The 16319-nt window shown below is 35.6% G+C and overlaps 2 protein-coding genes across 4 annotated transcripts; both read left to right on the top strand.

The window, feature by feature from the left end:
* The first annotated feature begins 320 nt into the window (after positions 1–320).
* On the top strand, positions 321–5715 carry si:dkey-181f22.4 (receptor-interacting serine/threonine-protein kinase 2). 2 transcript variants are annotated; one of them, XM_052559940.1, is made up of 11 exons: positions 321–553; positions 899–1052; positions 1426–1575; positions 1669–1805; positions 1896–1945; positions 2041–2181; positions 2260–2345; positions 2787–2855; positions 3126–3273; positions 3373–3546; positions 4715–5715. In XM_052559940.1, the coding sequence occupies exons 1-11, from the start codon at positions 348–350 to the stop codon at positions 5017–5019; spliced, it is 1620 nt and encodes a 539-aa protein (XP_052415900.1). In that variant the 5' UTR covers positions 321–347; the 3' UTR covers positions 5020–5715. The 2 variants fall into 2 exon arrangements, with proteins under 2 accessions (XP_052415900.1, XP_052415899.1); XM_052559939.1 differs by having other exon boundaries at positions 2023–2181.
* A 1131-nt stretch (positions 5716–6846) lies between these two features.
* Positions 6847–16170, top strand: slc7a6 (solute carrier family 7 member 6). Of its 2 annotated transcripts, XM_052561477.1 has the most exons (10): positions 6847–6955; positions 10193–10743; positions 11591–11716; positions 12395–12539; positions 12650–12773; positions 12855–12958; positions 13820–13916; positions 14202–14351; positions 15057–15240; positions 15354–16170. In XM_052561477.1, exons 2-10 carry the CDS (start codon positions 10242–10244, stop codon positions 15419–15421), a joined length of 1500 nt encoding a protein of 499 aa, XP_052417437.1. In that variant the 5' UTR covers positions 6847–6955; positions 10193–10241; the 3' UTR covers positions 15422–16170. The 2 variants fall into 2 exon arrangements, with proteins under 2 accessions (XP_052417437.1, XP_052417438.1); XM_052561478.1 differs by lacking the exon at positions 11591–11716.
* Positions 16171–16319: the final 149 nt, after the last annotated feature.

Genomic DNA, 16319 nt, shown 5'->3' with positions numbered 1-16319 from the left:
CACTGTGTACAACATATATTTAGCGTATACTTGAGATTTATGTTGATTTTTGTGTGCATGGATTGAAAAAAAAAAAGGTTAGCAGTGAGATCAGCAAGCAATCTATCACTTTTTTTGCATATCAAACTTTAATATGTCTGTAAGTGTTACCCTCTCTCAAACCCAGGTGAATCAATTATTAGTGAAATTGGAATTGTTTTTCAAGACTTCGTGACTTTGTTAAAAATAGCCGGGGATTTCTGTGACCTCAACAGCCAATAGAATGCGAAGTAAACAAGTGACGTGTCATGAGCACGCGATATGGGGCCGGGCTCTCGACTCCTTTCATTTTCTATTCCTGACAGCAAATGAATCTAGTTGAGCATTCTCTCATCATCCCAGCAGGGCTGAAATCGACTGGGTCCAGAGGAATGGCTCAGGCCAGTCATCTGCAGATGATTGACGAGAAAGACTTGCGCGATGTAGTTTTGGTCCGAACGAGTGTAGGTGCGTGCTTGCGAGGACATTTCGGGAGGACAGGACGCAAAGTGGCTGTCAAGTTAATCAAGGATAGGTAAACGACATTTTCACTCATCATTTATTCGACTTATCAGTTTTGCACGTTTATTTGTTGCGCTTTGCATAGTAAATATTCATATATAGGTCTAATACATTGAATATTTACTAAATAATATTGATTAATTAGTACCAAATAGCTAATTAATAATTGTAAAACGTTAAACTAATATGAATAGTAATAGTAAATGTTAATATTAATGAACAAATAAACAATCAAACTAAACTCTATTAAATGTTGCAGTGTAAAATCTTTGTTCAAACATTGTGCAATGTAGGCTATAGGGTATTTCCACGGCAAACAATGTAAAACAAAACTTTGTGTGTGTGTGTGTGGTATCAGTAAATGGGTCGACAGGTTAAAGAAAGAAGGAATGCTGGGTCGGGTGTGTTCTGAGCAAGTTTTAGTCCCATTGGGTGTGTACACATCTCATTCTCTGGTTGGGCTGGTGTGGGACTGGATGACTGAAGGATCTCTAGATTCATTACTGCATGAGGTAAGTGTAAACTTAGTAAAAAAAAAAAAAAAAAATACAACTTCAATAGCTAGATAAAATACTTAATTTAAAAAGATGATTTAATGAGTCCAAGACAGGTGTGTTAACATACCTGATGAGCCTGTTATCTAAAACAGGAAGTAAATGTGATTTTTTTCTTTAGAAGATGGTGTTGACTTTTCTGACAGCGAGAAAGTGGAAATCCCCTAGGCACTTAAAATAGTGCCAACCAGTGAATAGCATTCCAATACATGCATTCGCTTTTAGTTATTGTGTCATCAGTAATATACTGTAACTTCTTCTTTCAGGAAATGCATTCTTATTTAATAGGCAGCTACAACTGAAAGTGACTTTTTTTTTTTGCTTTCATTAGTCAGACATGTTTCCAGAGCTTTCAATGGCTCTTTGTCTTCGGATCCTTTTGGACGTTTCTAAAGGTTTAGCTCATCTCCATGCCATTCGTCTGCCTCATGGAGCCCTGAAAGCCACTAATGTTCTTCTCAACCAACAGTACTGTGCCAAGGTATTGGCAAACAATATAAATAAATACCTTAAAATATGTTTTTTGTACTGTTGCATAGTAACTTCAACTTTTAAAATGTGTGTTGCATTGTAGTTGTGTGACTGGGGTCAAGAAATAAACCTGGACTTGAGCACGTCTAATTGCCGTGGACCATGTTACAGAGATCTGGCCTATGTGTCACCTGAAGTCATTCAAGGTGCTGTTCCTTCTGTTGAGGCTGACGTATATAGGTGAGGTGCATTATTTCAACATTTTAGATTGTTTCGGCTGTATGTTAGAGTAGAATTGTTGATTTTTTTTTCTTTTTCATGATTTTCCAGTTTTGGGGTTCTTCTGTGGGAAACGTTGAATAGAAAGCGTCCATGTGAAGGTATGTTATCTCTTCCGTGTAATCTAAAAATTGTCTTATTCAGTGAGAAGGATTTTTCATCATCCATTTGCCTGAAGACAATAATTTTCTTACAGGTATTGATCAGCTTCAGACCAAATTGGAGCTTGGTTTGGAGGTTGACCTTCTGCCACCAATGACACCTCAAAGCCATGCCCTCACCCAGCTCATCATTAGATGCTTGAACAGTGACCCTAAAAAACGACCATCAGCTGAGGGTGAGTTATGGAATTTTTATAGCTCTTAGAGATGTTATCCAATATTACTTAATCACTAATTATGTTCTGCTCATACAGAGTGTGCTGTGGTTCTAAGGAAAACCTTGGCAGTGTTTGGTCCACAGACTTTCAGCGAAGCTGTTCTTCATCTGAAAACATGCAAGGTACTTTTATTAATTAAATATATAAATAAATATATAAATACATTTTATTAAGTGGGATCTAAAGTCATTCTACAAAGTAAAAGTTAAGAATAAAAAATAAACATTTAAGATTTTCTGGCCAGTGATCCAATAAAGATATTAAATAAACTGTTCAAAAGGTAAGATATTCCTTCCACTGAAGAACAAGATGCTCTTTGGATCAAATCATTCTTACAAACTTGTGAACTTCATGCAGCTCAAATGCTGCTTTCATTAAAGCAAAATGAAGACAATGCTAATACCAATATTATTAATTTTTCAAATCAACAATATGTAGCTATATGTCAAATTAGAAACATTTTGACTAGCGATCGTGGACTCCACATCATGTTGATTTTTGAAATTCATTTTAATACAGATGAGAAGAACTGATTGTGTATTTGTGTGTGTCTGTTTCACCAGGAGAGGAGGCTACTGAGCTGTAAAATGCGCTCATCCTGGGAGTTGCCTATTGAGCTACATAACCTAGAGGTAGGACAACTGGTGCATTTATTTTAAACAAGTTTTACTTGATTTTTTGTTGAAGTGCTCTACATTTACATTTAATCATATAGCAGACGCTTTTATCCAAAGCGACTTACAAATGAGGAGAGCAATAGAAGCAACCAGACCATTGTGTGTGTGTGTGTGTGTGTGTGTGTGTGTGCATAATAAATAACTTTTTAATTTAACTTAAAGCTTTTGGATTCTGACAGCTGACTGTTTATTTATTTATTTATTTATTTATTTTACCACCAACAGGACAATAATTGCAAAAGTACCACAAAACATTGGAACTCCAAGGTGATTCCCCAGAATGAAACTCTGCCAGTGTCTCCACCGAATGCAAAAGTAAAGGCTCCTCTGCCAATAGCAACAAGAGGTTGTCCTCAAATTGGATGTTGTAGGGGTTAGTGAGCAATCATTTGATAGTATTTTGTATACAGTTTATCATTTTATTACTATAAATTGTCTTATAATTATGTTGTTCCCTGCCCTGCTTTTATAGATACTGGCAAAAGTTCACTCCAGTCCAATAACTCCTGCAGTGATAATGGTTTCACTCAGATTAATGGACGTCCCGGAGTTCCCCAGAGACAGAGCTCTGCATCTTTAAGGTCCCCATGTGTTTCCCCCACAATGATATTCCAGATCAACCCACAAAACAACGCTGGCAACCAAGGTGAGAAATTAGTTTGGTCTCCAAAATGTCCTGACAGTATAAGTTTGTGAATCTCTCTAACTCTCTCCATTCTTGTCCTGCACATTTCCAACATGTGAGTTTGAACCGAGAGAATAAACATGCCATTGCTGTGCACTTTAATCCATCTGGAAGAGCTCTGCTCTCAATTGCCTGATGTATTTTAGCTAAATAAATCTGGAGGAATTTTGTGTATATACTGCTGGCATAACTACCTGGACACAGCAAATGTATCAGATCTTTACATGTGCGCAGTAAGCAGTTCTGTGGGACTGTGCTCATTCGCTTCCTGAATGACTGCCCCACTCATTCCTTATCTGTGTCCAGTGTGTTTCCTCCCCAGAGGGTTTTTGTTTTTCTCAGAATTAGTCTTGTTTTGTACTTTTAAATGCTAGTAGTATAGAAGGTTTTGTCCCAGTGAAGTCACTGGCTAAAGGACAAGACAATAAAAAATAAAAAAAACACTATGATTTAAAGTGGGGAAGTTGTGGCCTAGTGGTTAGAGTTTGACTCCTAACCCTAGGGTTATAGGTTCGAATCTTGGGCCGGCAATACCACGATTTAGGTGCCCTTGAGCAAGGCACTGAACCCAAAACTGCTCCCCGGGCGCCGCTGCATAAATGGCTGTCCACCGCTCTGGGTGTGTGTTCACAGTTTATGTGTGTTCACTGCTCTGTGTGTGTGCACTTTGGATAGTAATTTTTTTTTTTTACTGTTTTGCATACCAAGGTGGCATTTACTTAATCAAATTTTATTTTTCATGTTTCTTAGATGAATTTGACATATAATTTTTTTGTAACATTATACATTTCTTTACTATTTTGTTATTAATTTAATGCATCTTTGATGAACAGAAAACCCCCAAACTTTTGTATATATTTAATATATATTTTACTTAACAGCAAAGTGTGTGCATTATTTCTATTTCTAATATTTATTTATTGTAATGACCTGTTAACTAATTATAATCTCTCTTATTTTTTAAGATCATTAACAGCTGTAAAATGTCTGAACCTAGGTTGATCTGATTTGCTTTGGTCACATAATAACAGAACAATATAAAAATGATGGATAAATGCTATCTTTGTGTTAGTTCCTAACTCAATGCTTACACTGTTATCATATACTCTGCTCCTTCCTCTTTCTCTAGTTAAATGTCAACTGTCTGCGGGAAGGAGCTGTTGCCAACTTCTGCAAGAAAGACGGGAGGCCATTGTTCGCTTCATGACTGAGGGCCGACTCAACAACGTACTTGACGTGTTGCGAGCCAGACAGGCTGTGACCCGCGAGACGTATGAGATCATCACTGCGGCCCTGACCTTGACTGCACGCACACGCTGTTTGCTTGACATCTGTGCCTGCCTTGGTGAAAATGTTGCTATCTTGGTGGCCACGACTTTAGGTTTAGTATCCACTGAAAATGCTCAGACCACTCATAGGTGGCATGCTGGTTAAATTATGGCAGAATGCCGCGACTGTTATGCAAAGGCAAAATGCAGTAACTGCACATGAAACAAATGATATCAGATTGATATAAGATTTGTATGGCACTGTAATGTGTCTTTAATATGTTGAGATGGTTTGTGTGTTCTTGTTTGGACTGCTGTATAACAGAAGAAGAGAGTCAGACTCTCTGGAAGGGTATGCTGCAATGCAGTTTTAGTATTGGATCTAAAAATCTCATCAAATTAACATTTATAAAGGGTACTGATGATGCCATTGTTTGCTTAAAAAGGGATTTGTCAAATACCTTTGAACATGATGACGTGCAGATGAATGGGCAAATATATTCCTTTTTTGTAGAGAGAAAAAAGTCATCACACAGAAACAGATTATTTTGAAAAGAACCTTTAGGAAAGATGAGGCTGTTTCTCTTAATCATACTTTGCAACTTGCACTCACAGTTGCACTCACAAATATTTTCTGTATTATAACCACATTTATCTTGTGTGTACTACAAATTTTCAAGGTTGCATGTTTTTAATCTTAGACTTTAATCCTAGATTTACAGTTGTGCATGTTGCACAATAGATTCAGTAGTTTCTGATTGTAGTGTATCTTGCAACAAGACATTATTTTTGTATTCCCTGTGTACAGTTTGTAGTATGGCATGTATAAAGCAAAAATAAATAAAGATGTATGGACAAAACATGGTATAAGAAATGGCATTAAATGATAATATGTTATATGATACTGTTTTGTCTTTACCATGGTTTAACAGTATGTGTCCCTTCAGCGTTTGACCTGAGCTTTTACACAAGATCCACTTCTTGGAGAACAGCTATTACTTGGTAGTACTCAGGTCAATACCATGCCACATACAGTACCTACCATGATCTTTACACTGGTTAGTTTTAAAAGACATGAATGGTCCTTGCTATGGGGCCTTTACCTACATTACAATGTTAGAAGTGAAATGTCTTTGACTTTGAAATTCAAGTAGCTTCAGCAGTGTATATTGTATTATATATTGTAGAGAACTTTATTTTATATATTAAGAATGATTATTATAAATATAATAAAAAATATATCCTATAATTATTATAAATATTAAATCCATTATAAATAAAGCTATGCTCATAAAAAAAAAAAAAAAAAAAAAAAAAACATTTGATTTGTATTTTTAATTGCCCCATTAGTAATGGAGGGCCATTCAAAATGAACTAGTGAAGGTAACATGTTATTAAAAGAACCACAGTTGCAGGACTCAAAATATTTGTTCCCATGTACTGTTCACAATTTGGACTAAGTGAAATAGTTTTTTAATAGATAATAATACTTATATTCATTGAGGATACATTAAGTTGTGACAGCAAAGTCTTATAATGTTTAAAAATGTATTTTTGGCATGTCAGGAATAAATTTAATTGTAATAATATATTTAAAGATTTATTTTTACTGTATTTTTTATCAAATAAATACAGCCTTGATGAGCATAAAACTTTATATATATATATATATATATATATATATATATATATATATATATATATATATATATATATATAGCCTATAACAAAATACCTTATGCTTTTTATCCCTTTCTCTGCAACAAAACCCTATTCCTCACTTTAAAGTTAATCGCTTGACTTTGAACCTACAGTATTCAGGTGTGAAGCAGCGTTAATAAGAAACCACTTAAACACATACACACGAAAACATTGCTTTTAAACGAGTTGCTATTGGCAGTAAGAGAACACCTGAATGGGTCTGTTGACAATCCGTGTTGGTCTGTCTGATTCGCAAATAAACCCACGTGACATTAATTTTTACCGGTGTCACGTGACATTCTGGCAGCTTGCCCTTATCTTTTTTTGCTGTAGTTAAAGATGCTGCCCTGTCCGCTAATGTCACCAGTTAGACAAAGAAGATAAACGAAGGACACAACAAGGTAAGGACATGTTTATGTTTTTAACGTTGAAAGAAGAAGAATAAGGACTTTGCTGCTTGTGTTAAATCAGCAAGAACAGCTATCCTGGTATAATTCCATTATTTTTATTCTATTTTTTTTTCTAATAAAGTAATGAACTTTATGTCTTCAATATGTTGAATGAAAAAAGTGGAGCGGAGAATATCTCTGTTAAAATCACGCAGTGATCGTGTCTCATATTCTGCTGCGCCCGATCGTTAGAAAAACAGGATGTCGCTTCTCATCATCATCCAATCATTACAGAATGCTTTGCGTTTATTCCAGTCTTTCACTATGCCAGATATAGAACTTAGATTTATAAGAGCTATATTCATTAGTCCATCGCTCCAAATTCTTACCCACAGAACAGAGCAGACTACATGACAGCGCGTTTTTAAAAGCTCTGATGGGGTTGTTTTGTTGAACAGCTGATATGCTTGAGGACAACCTTAGCATGAAAGTCTCCTAACACGTCGTCATGTAGTTTCAGACACTTGTGCTGTTTTACTTATTTCATTATGTTTGTGTCAGCCGATTACATGTAGCCTAATACATTTCTCATTTTGTATAGAACCCGACCTTTCTTTTCTTTACTTTAATGCGACTGCTGCGAGTCTCGATGTAACAAAGAGGGTTGCCAAATATCAACTTGTTTTGATCGCGGTGTGCCAAGTTGTTGTAGCTGTTTTTAAGTGATTTTAGCTTTCTTTTCTTATTATATTTTATTATACCCCTTCAGTTTCTAGTTGGATTTCTAAATCTCTTAATCTAAGTGATAGCAAAACAGTTTTTTGAGAATAGTGCAAGAGGATGAAAAGTAATTGTATTTAACATATATATATATATATATATATATATATATATATATATATATATATATATATATATATATATATATATATATATATATATAAAACATAATAAGGAATAACAATTAAACAAAATTAAAATGGTGTGATGAAACCAGTCGTTGTTATTGACCTTATTTAAATATTTAATAAGAATGACAACGAGGCTGTAAGGACAGACGAACAGTCAGTTCAATGGGTGTTAGCACTCAGCTGATGCAACATGGAAAATGCATCTTTCCAAAACACTTTTTTTTCTCCTTCCAAAAGATCCCTTCTAGAGAACACATTCAAACACTCACTACATTGTTTGTACTTCCCTTTAAATTTTTATCTGTATGGATTAAACTTGTTATCATGCACTTCTATCAGTCTGTGTATGCACACTTAGAAAAAAGCACCAAGAGCTTCAATCAAAAGATATACAGGTTCCCACAAAAAAAAGTCACTCATCTCATTCAAAGTCAAAACTAAAATGATGTCATTGAGTATCCAAGGCAACGGTAGTGGACTGCCCTTTACCACTGTATACTGATGTGTCATGAGTGCAGATGTTTTTGTGAATGTTCCAGTTCTGGGAAACATCATTTAGGATGGGAAACAAGCCTCAGGGAAGGAAATCTCTCTGGGGAGAATTTGGGAACAATTTAATCAGTGCTTGTTTATCAAATGCATGCTATATTATATATTAATTTAAAATGATCTGCCCTCTGTTTGAAAGACAAGACTTTTGGTTTTCAGGCACACTTAATGTAATGAGCGTTTTACAAGGATAGATGTTAAAGTGAGTGGTTAAGGTCAAATAATCAGAGGAATGTGCTATCAGCTTTCCACAATAAGAGAGGTGGCAGCAGTGGACATGTCATGCTTAATCATTTATAGAGGGCCTACAAACAGCAAGTCAGGATTGTGAAATGTGTGATTTTCCTCATTTAAAAATCCATATAAACCCATATAATTTTCAGCTTGTGATTGGGAGAGGGGTTATGAAATGTTTCACCAAAGAAATACTTGTTTACACAATCCCAATGATGCAATCTTCACACTAGCTTTTCGTCAATTAGCATCAACACATTTTGCACGTCTGTAATATACTTATCATGCTGGCCTGTACTGACTTCACACCATCACTAGACATTGGAGGCCGGATGTGACTTTTGTTATGTGTGGGTAATTGCATGATCCACAGTGTTATCATGCAGTATCAAACATGCACAAATATTTCATCCCATAATGAATATCCTATAAATCCTTAGTTGCCCTCATGTTGTTTCAAACCTGTATTGCTTCCTTCAGTGGAGCACATAAGAAGAATTTTTGAAGGATGTTCCTTAGAAGAGCTATTTTTGTTTATACACTGATAGTCAGTGTGGTCCAACAACTCCGAACTCTATTGTTAGTGTTATAGTAATCATTTATTTATCTACTAATATAGTATATTTTGAATAATTTCAATTAGTTTTTTTTTTATAAATGCGTGTTAATATGTTTTAATATATTTAAATGTATTAATATTTTTTATATATTTTTTATATTATTTAAATTTTAGTTTAACTTTTTATTAATTTTGTCATTAGTATACTTACCTTTAGTTCATTAATTGTAGACTTTTTATACTTCAATTATATCAAAAATATTTTGTTTACTGTATATATTTTATTCTATCATTCATTTATACTGTTTATTTTATATTTTATCTATGTTTATTATTTGTGTTTTTTTTGTATCGATTTTTCAATTTAGTTAGTTTAACATCACTGACTTTCACTGTATGGAGAAGAAAAAAAATAACTTTCAAATGATCTTCTTTTGTGTTTCACTAAAGAAAGAAAGTCCTACAGATTTGTAATGACATGAGGGTGAGTAAATGATGACAACATTTTCATTTTAGGGAAAAATCCAAAGTTTTGGCATGAAACTCTATATGGCGCAGTACGGTAGGTCAAACTTAATCTGCCATAATTACATAATTATCACAAGGCGCAGCTGATTGGTTATTTTTGTATCAGCAGCGAATGAGCTCACTGCTCAGCATTCAAATACTTGGCTAATGATTGCTGTAGGAGTTGCACCCTCCACCTTCCCCAGCTCCTCTTGTATAGGTCTGCTATGGGGTGCTTCATGTATGTTATATGAGGGTTATTTCATATAGTATACTATGTTCTATTTGCAACAGCAGTATTTCTTAAATACTCAAAGCAGCATGTTACAGGTATGGATGTATTGGGAATACCAAGTCGCGTTACTTCTTCTGCTGCAGCAGCAGCAACAGAACAGATCTGTTCCGCCAAGTCCAAACAAATTAACATTGTCATGTACATTACCATTCCCAGCTATTCCTTATATAACTCTAGTTTTTCTGCTCTGTTAGGTTGGATAAGGCTGACAAGGACCCTTTCTGTCTCTGAGTGGCACCACTTATGCCTGTGGACAGAATGGAGAGCGATGCTGAATCCAGAAACCTGAACGTCCAGCCTGAGGGTCCTGCAGCCCTTTCAAAACCCAAAGAGAGCATGCAGCTCAAAAAGGAAATCTCTCTCCTGAACGGCATAAGCCTCATCGTGGGGAACATGATTGGCTCGGGCATATTTGTGTCACCAAAGGGCGTTCTGATCTATAGTGCCTCCTATGGACTGTCTCTGGTTATCTGGGCCATTGGTGGCATCTTTTCAGTTGTGGGTGCTCTCTGTTACGCCGAGCTCGGCACAACAATCACTAAGTCTGGTGCCAGTTATGCCTACATCCTGGAGTCTTTTGGAGGCTTCATAGCATTTATACGTCTTTGGACATCACTGCTTATCATCGAACCAACAAGCCAAGCTGTAATTGCCATTACTTTTGCCAACTACTTGGTTCAGCCACTCTTCCCCACCTGCCAGCCTCCGTATTCTGCTTCTCGGCTCATTGCCGCAGCTTGTATTTGTGAGTAACGTGTACATACTGTTGCTCTACACCCTTGTTTTTCACATTCTTTAACTTTTTTGTTGTTTTTCTCACTCTGCTGTTCTCTTTTCATTTTTCTGTTTTCACCATGAGATGTGATAAGCTGTTGAGACCCATTATGTTCTAACTTTAAAAATGTCATGGGTTAGTTAATGAATAACTTGTTTTTGAGTTCAGGGAGCCCATTCTTCTGGTTCTGTGGTGCCTTTCCTCGTACATCTGTTTCACTTGGATACCTCATCATTAGATGTGCCACTCTAAACATAAGTGATGCCATGACTTAACCAAACGTTTACTACTCCGCACTAATTCATTCTAGTATCAAATTAATTTCATTTGAATTGCTGTCTTTGGGGAGTAACTGATGTTGTTTGGTATCAAATACACAGTTAGCATTCCATTGTTATCATTCAATTCAAGGCTGAAATGCTTTGCATCACTTTTAAAATCAGAGTGTTTTAAAACACTAGGCATTATATACTTTCCGACTTTGTTCCAGAGAAAAACTGAGTATCATATGCTAAAATCCTGAGGATCACAAATTACCAGACTTTGTCGTTCCAGAAAATGACAAATTAATGCAGAAACATACACCAACTTGCTAATAGATGCACAACAAATTAAAACAATGTTTAATCTTCTCTAACCGTAAGGAATCAAAAAAATCTAAGTCGGTACTTACAATTGTCTTTTTGATTTTCAGTGAAATCTGCCAGCTCCGATTGCATAAAATCTGCTGACTGACTCTGACTTATAGCGACTAGCATTGACTTATATATATATATATATTCTTATGCTAACATGATTTATGGTCTTGATATTGCAGGCCTGCTGACCTTTATTAATTCCGCTTATGTTAAGTGGGGTACCAGGGTGCAGGATATCTTCACTTATGCCAAAGTGCTGGCCCTCATCGTTATTATTATCACGGGGATAGTGAAACTGTGTCAAGGTAAAAAAAAATAGTCTAGTTGAGTCTACACAATCAGCCACATCTCTTTTAAGATGTTTTTGCATGATAGCATTTGCATGATTGTTTTGCATGTTTGTGTCTGGGCCAAATGTTCTCATGAGTTTTGAGTCAGCTTAAAGGGATAGTCACTCAAAAATTAAAATTGTGGCTTTTGTTCACCCTCATGTCACGCCAAATCTATGATGATTTTTTTTTCTGCAGAACACAAAAGAAGATATTACATGTTTATTATTATTATTATTATTATTATTCATACAAAGGTAACCAAAAATACGTGATTTCTTCAAAATATCTTTTTGTATTCTGCAGAAGTCATACATTCTTGAAACTAAATAAGGATTTTCGACAGAATTGTTCATGTTGGATGAATTATCTCTTTAAGTTAAAAGTAAATAGTTTCTCTCACTGGCTGTTTATTTTTATTTTTATTTTATTTCCTTAATTTATTTAACAAGCAAGGTTCACACTAAAATGCATAACTGTAAATGTTTTCTTTAGTAGTCCATTAACAGAATGTACAAGTGAATATGTATCTGTATGTTGAATATGTAAATGTAACACAAAAAAGGAAAATCACAATAGCACATGCATTCACATATATATTGATCCTGAAAAGCTGTTAATCGTTTCAGTACTTTTGTAATGTTTCCCACACAGGTTTTACAATGAACTTTGAGGATTCGTTCAAAGGCTCATCTCGTGACCCGGGAAATATCGCTTTGGCATTGTACTCGGCTCTTTTCTCATACTCAGGCTGGGACACGCTTAACTTTGTCACAGAAGAGATTAAGAACCCTGAAAGGTACCACTTTGAGAGAAAATTGCCCCTTAGTTCCAGTTCCTGTACTGAAAATACAGTATGTAAAAACAGGTACTGATAAGATAAAACATCTGTGTCCATGCATGTCCCAGGAACCTTCCTCTCTCCATTGCAATCTCCATGCCATTTGTTACGATCATCTACATCCTCACAAACGTGGCCTATTATGCTGTGCTGGACATGAGTGCCATCGTCGCCAGTGATGCTGTCGCTGTGGTGAATTCATAGACTTCTGTGCTGTCATAATGTCTGTAGAGTCTGTAGTGTAACAGCTAATGTTTCCTAATCGTCCCACAGACATTTGCAGACCACACTTTAGGAGTGATGAGTTGGACCATCCCTATTGCGGTTGCTTTATCCTGTTATGGAGGTCTTAACGCTTCTATCATTGCTGCATCCAGGTCAGTCTGAAGCTTGATTTCTACATACCATCACAGAACAGCTTTAGATTTTTCCCTCATTTTCTGTCTAAAGAGGCCAATTGGGAACCGTGTTGGTATTATGCGTTTTGAAAATAGCCCTGTATTGCATTGGTTTTATGGTTTTATTATTCCACTTGAACCTCTGCTTTGTTCCTCAAGTTTATTCTTAATGACTGGTGTTAACCTCCAGGAGGGGGAACAAAGCTTAGTTCAGCTCCTGTGGTTTTTATAGGGAGCTGCTCAATTGCTCACACCATCTGGATCTGCTTTGTAAGGGCCGTGTGGGGGTTCATGCCACTATTCCATGTGGAAGATAATGCGGAGTACAGAGGATTTTTGGGAGTGTTGAGAAAATTCAGATGCACTGAGAACTTAAATTCCTGTTTATGTCTATAGCACTTGTTTATTCAGGTGTTTCATGTATGATATGTATGATTATGTACTTATACAGTTGATTTTGTTTTAAGGTCAAGAATGTGCAAGTATATGAGTATGAAGTAAATTTTCTTACAGCCTTGATGTTTTTTATCTTTTAGTATTTTTGTGCAGTACTTTTGATTACGTGCAGTGTTATTTTAATATATATTAATGTATACTATGGTAGAGTTTATGTTTCAAACTAATTTTTTTATTGAAAAGTATTAGTAATTTATTAGTTTTGTAATTTTTTTTATTTTTTTTTTATTTTTTTAGTACATCAAATTAAACTGAATCAAAATGAAACCTGTTTCTTTTGGCAACTAGCTTTATGGTTTTAGTTAATTATTATAATCCTGAGTAGGTGCACTTATAGAAAATGCATATACATTTGAATAAATATTGAGTCTCTTGGCGCTGAAGGTTGTTCTTCGTGGGAGCTCGAGAAGGTCATCTTCCAGGTGCTTTGTCTATGATTCACGTGGAGAGATTCACGCCAGTTCCTGCTCTGCTTTTTAATGCAAGTGTATTTCATTCACAATTAACACTGCATGCATCCTAACATTCTCTTTTATCATTGTGATTTCCTGTGACCCCTGAGAATATTGGAATAAATATATGATACTTATACTAATTAAATATTTATTTAATGTATTTATGTAAAAGTTATTCAAGTTTTTATTTTATGCTACATTTAGCTCTACAGATACAGATGCAGTTGTAGAGTCTCTCAGTCTGGGACATTTGAGGTTTTCTGTCTCCATCTAGTGGACCAAGTCACTTAGGTCGTGCTTTCTGTCTGCAGTGTGCCATGGCCCTGATCTACCTTACAGTGGAGGATGTTTTCCAGCTGATTAACTATTACAGCTTCAGTTACTGGTTTTTCGTTGGCCTGTCTATTGCTGGGCAGATCTACCTTCGCTGGAAAGAGCCAGACAGACCCCGGCCACTGAAGGTGAGGAAGTAGAGACTATTCAGATGAAATAAAAATGTTTGCATAGGTTTAAAAAAAAAAACCCTGCAGAAGTATGTGTGATCTATAACAGTGTATTTTGAACATATAAACCCAATACAAAAAGCTGTTATATACTGTTATACACTATGAACAGGATTAGTAGGTAGGATTTAGCAGGATTAATCAAAAATGACTGTAAAGACATTTACAATGTTACAAAAGATCTTTTTTTAAATAAATGCTGCTCTTTTGAACTCACTTAATAATCAAAGAATCTATAAAACGTGCACCGTAGTTTGTACAGACATAATTAAGCAGCAAAACTGTTTTCAGAACTGATAATAAGTTCCTTGAGCCCTAAATCAGCTTATTTGATTGATTTCTGAAGGATCATGTGACACTGAAGCAATCACAGGAGTAAATTACATTTTAGAATATATTCTTCAGTTATTTTAAATATTTCACAACATTACTGTTACTGTATTTTTGTTCAAATAATTGTAGCCAATTTTTCAATAACAATTTTTACTGACCCCAAACATTTGAATAAGAAAATGTGAATGTTCAGAAATGTGAAATGTTGAGACCGTAAGAAGGGAAACAGAAATGACAGATTTAGTCAGGAGTTTCCATCCTAGTATCAGATGCAGTTTTGTGATAAGATATGTGAATTCATTGTTTTCTTCCATTCCCCTTCATATACAGTTGAGTCTGCTGTATCCCATCATCTTCTGCTTGTGTGTTGTGTTCCTGGTGGCTGTGCCACTTTATTCTGACACACTCAACTCACTCATTGGAATTGCTATTGCCCTCTCCGGAGTGCCTGTTTACTTCTTGGGTATCTATCTTCCAGTGTCCAAGCGCCCACCCATTATCACTAAACTGTTAGGTAAGTACCATGGCCTTTAGCAGAAAGACATTATTTTGTCCTTTAATAAGACTGATTTACAGTTGAAATTATAGTGACTGTGATTCTTTTTAAAGCGTGTCTCCCTTACACAGGTGCCATCACCCGTTTCACCCAGTTCACCTGTTTTTGTGTGCTCACCGAATTAGACACTGTTGATTAGAACACTTGCACCTCTTTGACCCACAAACCCACTGGTTTAGGAAGAGGAAACCAATGTCTGGAGCAACAGGAAAGAGATCTTCCACACTTTTAAAGACACAGATCCACTCTTAATGTCACTGCGTTGGATTCTTCTTTTTCTTTATTATAAAAGGGTTCTGCTAAAGCCCCAGTGTACAGCAGTATTAGCCTGAGAACCATTTGTTATGATAATGAAGGCCATAATGGTATTGAAGCGCTAAACTGTATTCCTTTCAGAGAAATGAGGACATAAACAGGATGCAGTGATTTGTGTGTGCCATTATGAAGAACATGGTCAATAATTCGATTTATATTTATCAAAATTGTTTAAAATATCTATCAATTTATTTTATCCAGTTTTTAAGTGAAAGATATTTAAATTGTCCTAATTGAGATGACCTTCTCACGAGTATGTCAGTTCTCTTACAGTATTTGGAGAGGTCATTCCTGTGGCGTTGTCCACATGCCTTAGCTGGTTTTAGAGGGAAGGTGACTATATGCATTTGAAAGCTGAAATCTGCTGCTATGCTTCTGTACATGTAATGAAGCATCACATGGAATAAAGTTGAAGAGTACATCAGATGTGCTGGAAACATTGGTCTACTCAATCCAGGTATGTTCTTAAGTATATCTGTTCTTGGTTTGGACCTCTATCGGTGTATTTGAATTCAGTTAACATAAATTTTTAAACTTAAAAAAAAAGAAAAAAAAAAAAAGCTTTTTATAAAATCATCCTTAAATATTGACTGGCCAAACAAGCAATACATTGTTTCTTGTAAAAATCCCAGTAATCTCAGGATGGAAGTCCAGAAGTGATTTAAAACTCTGATAAATGTTTACCTTGTAGCATGAAACACACTGAACAGCTTTCAAACTAT

This window comes from Carassius gibelio, chromosome B7 (assembly GCF_023724105.1).
Source record: "Carassius gibelio isolate Cgi1373 ecotype wild population from Czech Republic chromosome B7, carGib1.2-hapl.c, whole genome shotgun sequence".
Taxonomy (NCBI): domain Eukaryota; kingdom Metazoa; phylum Chordata; class Actinopteri; order Cypriniformes; family Cyprinidae; genus Carassius; species Carassius gibelio.
Note: the sequence above shows the minus strand (reverse complement) of the source record. Positions and strands in the feature narration are given on the sequence as shown.